We start from the raw sequence: 3,607 nt of genomic DNA, 5'->3' as shown, positions 1-3,607 counted from the left end.
AGCAATTTTCACATCGTTTCTTTCCTCGGCATTGTTTATTTGTATGTCCAAAATTAAGGCAGTTAAAACATATCGTAACTGGACTGTACCACGTTTCTACTTCATACCTTAGTTTGTAAATATATATATATTGAGGCAGTTGAAGATTATCAAAAGTTACAAAAATTTGTTGTTTAGGAACCCTAACCGTTTTACCTTCATCATTTAAAATAGTTTTATATCTTCTTTGCAGTGATTTTATAGGGATTGAAGACTTAATAGCACTAAATAGACTTTCTTCCGAATATGAAGTATCTACTCCTCTAATAAGACCTTTTTTTTGTATTAAATATGAAGGAATATAAGCAACTAAATCATTTGTTTTAAATTATATTTCGGCGTCCATTCCTCAATATCACATAATTATAACCAAGTAGTATGTGCAATCCTGGCTTCAGCCCACCAAGTTTAAAGAAAATAAATCCGGTCCTGTCTGTCCCTATGGTGAACTCATCCCATCGCCGTCGTTATCGGCTCGCGTCATTGTGCTTTTGGTGCTTCGCCCGCAAAGTGTATCGCGCTGCTGAGATAATTTTTCGTAGCGTTTCTTCAACCTGCGATTTTTTGTCGATCATTTGGAAATAAACTTATTGAAAAGGTTGGAAATCTTTATAAACACAGTAAGTATACTATTTTACTAACTCACTAGTTAATCCGTAGCATTATATAATGGGGAAAAAGAAGGATAGGAAAAGAAAGCGAGAATCATCGTCTTCTGGGGAATCTATGTCGGGAAAACGTAAACATAAGACCAAAGTAAATCTTGTAGATTTGCAACGTAGATTAGACTATTTAGAAGAAAAAGAAAGACATAGGGAACTTAAGCGGGATGGTTCTATTTATCGATCGAGCCCTTCTGGTAGTACACGGCGTTCAAGATCAAGAACGTCGTCACGACACAGCAGTCGTCACCGCCGCCGCCGCCGCCATGGCAGCACCCGAGCAGATCGATCTCTCTCTGTTGTGCAGAGGGAGCGAGAGCGCACTACTTCGATTGAATCGGACAATAGAAGCGCACGACGCCATGCGGATTTACGGGCTGAACGGCCCAGGTCCGGCTCTAGGATTGAATCCGTTGAGCGCAATGAAATTCTTTCTCAGGCTTGTAGCTCTGAGAAAGATTTTAATCTGGGAAAAGGTAATGACTTTCCAATTGGGGATAAAGAGGATCTTGAAGATTCGTTGTCCATACATAATGAAATCGAAATTCCTGAAGAATTTATAGATATCTTAGGCACAAATCCCGACAAACCGACCAATGTAGGTTTTAAACTTTACGGAGAATTAATACCCAGATGGCGTAATATTTTACAAAATGGTATACCAAAGGACGAGTCGGTGGCTTTGCTTCAGAAATATGAAATTCCTTTAAACTTACAGGATTTGCTTCCACCTAAGCTTAATCCGGAGATAATAGCCATAATTAGAAAGAATAATTTGGTTAAAACTCGCGATTTTTCCCAATCAGAAGTACAAAATCAGCTGGGTAAAGGAATTTCGGTTCTAGGTAAAGCGTTAACAACACTGTTAAATGACTCAGAACATGATTTAAAAAATCTTAAAAAAGATTTGTTTAAAGATTTGTGTGACGCAGGGAAGATCTTTACTAATCTTTTTCATAGAATCTCTACTTCTCGCAAAAATGGAATTTTACCTTTGCTTAACGATAGTATAAAAGATGCAGCTGATAAATCTAACCCTACTGAATTCTTATTCGGCAACGATCTAACAGAGAAAGTTAAAACTATTAAAAATTTGGAAAGCATTTGTAAAGACTTAAAAAATCCTGCGTCTACCACTTACCAACCCAAACCTCAAAAAAGGGAGGGGGGAAGCACATATAAGGGTCCGGGAGCAAAAAGAGAATTTCTCAAGAAAGACTTTCGTCGCCCTGTCCGTCGCTGGGGCGAGGCAGGGCCACAAATGCCCCGAAGAATCGGGATGCTTGAAGGGACTACCCTCAAACATACAATCGCAAGGAGAGGCAGAGAAGAAAGGATTAGACGAGAGTGAGCAAGTAAGTCCGAAATGCTATGGAGGCCGTCTGCAGCGCTTTTATAAACAGTGGACAGAAATTTCTTCTAACTTTGTAGTCTTGAATTGTATTCAAGGATACAAAATTCCATTTACAAAAATTCCTATTCAAAAGGTACCTCCTAAAACTCAAACATTTTCTGATTCTGAGCATAATCTTTTAAAAACCGAAATTTCAAACTTAATTACTAAAGGAGCTATTACACAGTGTATTCCTAGCATAGACAGTTTTACGTCTAAAATTTTTCTTGCAGATAAGGCAAATGGCGAAAAACGTTTTATTTTGAATTTAAAACCGCTAAATTCCTTTTTAGATCCTCCCCATTTTAAAATCGAAGATACCAGAACAGTTATAAGGCTAATACAGTATAATAATTTTATGGCGTCTATCGATTTGAAAGATGCATATTATTTAATAGCAATTTATAGAGAACACAAAAAGTATTTACGTTTTAACTATGATAACAAAACATACGAAATTAATTGTTTGCCCTTTGGGCTCTCAACAGCTCCTTACGCCTTCACAAAGCTAATGCGGCCAGTTGTTGAGTACCTGCGCACTTGTGGCGTGACATGTGTGAATTATCTCGATGATTTTTTTATTATGGGTAATTCAGAAAGGGAATGTTCAGATAATGTACGAAAAACTGTCACTTTATTGGAGAAATTGGGATTTTTAATTAACTATCAAAAAAGTAAATTAATTCCCTCTACTAGATGTAAGTTTCTTGGATTCATTTTCGACTCTAAAGCACTCACCCTTGAACTCCCACAAGAAAAAAGGCACCGTATATTAAAATGGTTAAAGACTCTTAGTGCCAGGTCACATTGCAAAATAAAAGTCTTTGCTCAATTTTTGGGTACCTTAGTTTCGTGCTGTCCAGCTGTTAAATTCGGTTGGCTTTATACCAAATGTTTTGAAAGGGCAAAATTTCTTGCTCTCAAAAAATATCAAGGAAATTACAACTGCTCCCTTAAAATTTCAACAAATATACGTGAAGATATGCATTGGTGGCAGACACATATAAAACACACTTTTAATGAATTAAAATGTGATTCCTACCAATTAGAAATTTTTACGGATGCTAGCTTAACTGGGTGGGGAGCATATTGTCAAGGTGAGAGTACCCATGGTTGGTGGACAAAAACTGAAAGCCTTCAACATATCAATATCTTGGAACTGAAAGCAATACAGTTAGCACTGAATTGTTTTATAAGACATTTAAATAATGTTAATATTTTGATAAGAACTGATAATACCACGGCACTAGCCTGTATTAATAAAATGGGCAGTATTCAACATTTGGCCTTAAATAATTTAACGAGAGATATTTGGCGCTATTGCGAGAATAGAAACACCTCCATTTTTGCCTCATATGTTCGATCAAGCGACAACTCAATGGCTGATGCAGCCTCTCGAATTCAACGATCAGATACAGAATGGTCGCTGGATAACCATATATTTCTGAATATTTCTGAGGCCTTTGGTGTGCCGTCTATTGATTTGTTTGCTTCATACCTAAATCATAAGTGC

General features: G+C 37.0%; 1 protein-coding gene across 1 annotated transcript; it reads left to right on the top strand.

The window, feature by feature from the left end:
• Window positions 1-372: 372 nt before the first annotated feature.
• Window positions 373-2,052, top strand: LOC126736134 (uncharacterized). Its single transcript, XM_050440362.1, has 2 exons — window positions 373-637; window positions 700-2,052. The coding sequence occupies exon 2, from the start codon at window positions 709-711 to the stop codon at window positions 2,050-2,052; it is 1,344 nt and encodes a 447-aa protein (XP_050296319.1). The 5' UTR covers window positions 373-637; window positions 700-708.
• Window positions 2,053-3,607: the final 1,555 nt, after the last annotated feature.

Source organism: Anthonomus grandis, chromosome 5, assembly GCF_022605725.1.
Source record: "Anthonomus grandis grandis chromosome 5, icAntGran1.3, whole genome shotgun sequence".
Classification (NCBI taxonomy): Eukaryota; Metazoa; Arthropoda; class Insecta; order Coleoptera; family Curculionidae; genus Anthonomus; species Anthonomus grandis.
The sequence above is the reverse complement of the archived record's forward strand: the minus strand, read 5'-3'. Positions and strand labels throughout refer to the sequence as shown.

What these genes read in the sequence shown, in the direction of transcription:
- LOC126736134 (XM_050440362.1), top strand. Translation starts at nt 709, where the DNA reads ATGGGGAAAAAGAAGGATAGGAAAAGAAAGCGAGAATCATCGTCTTCT.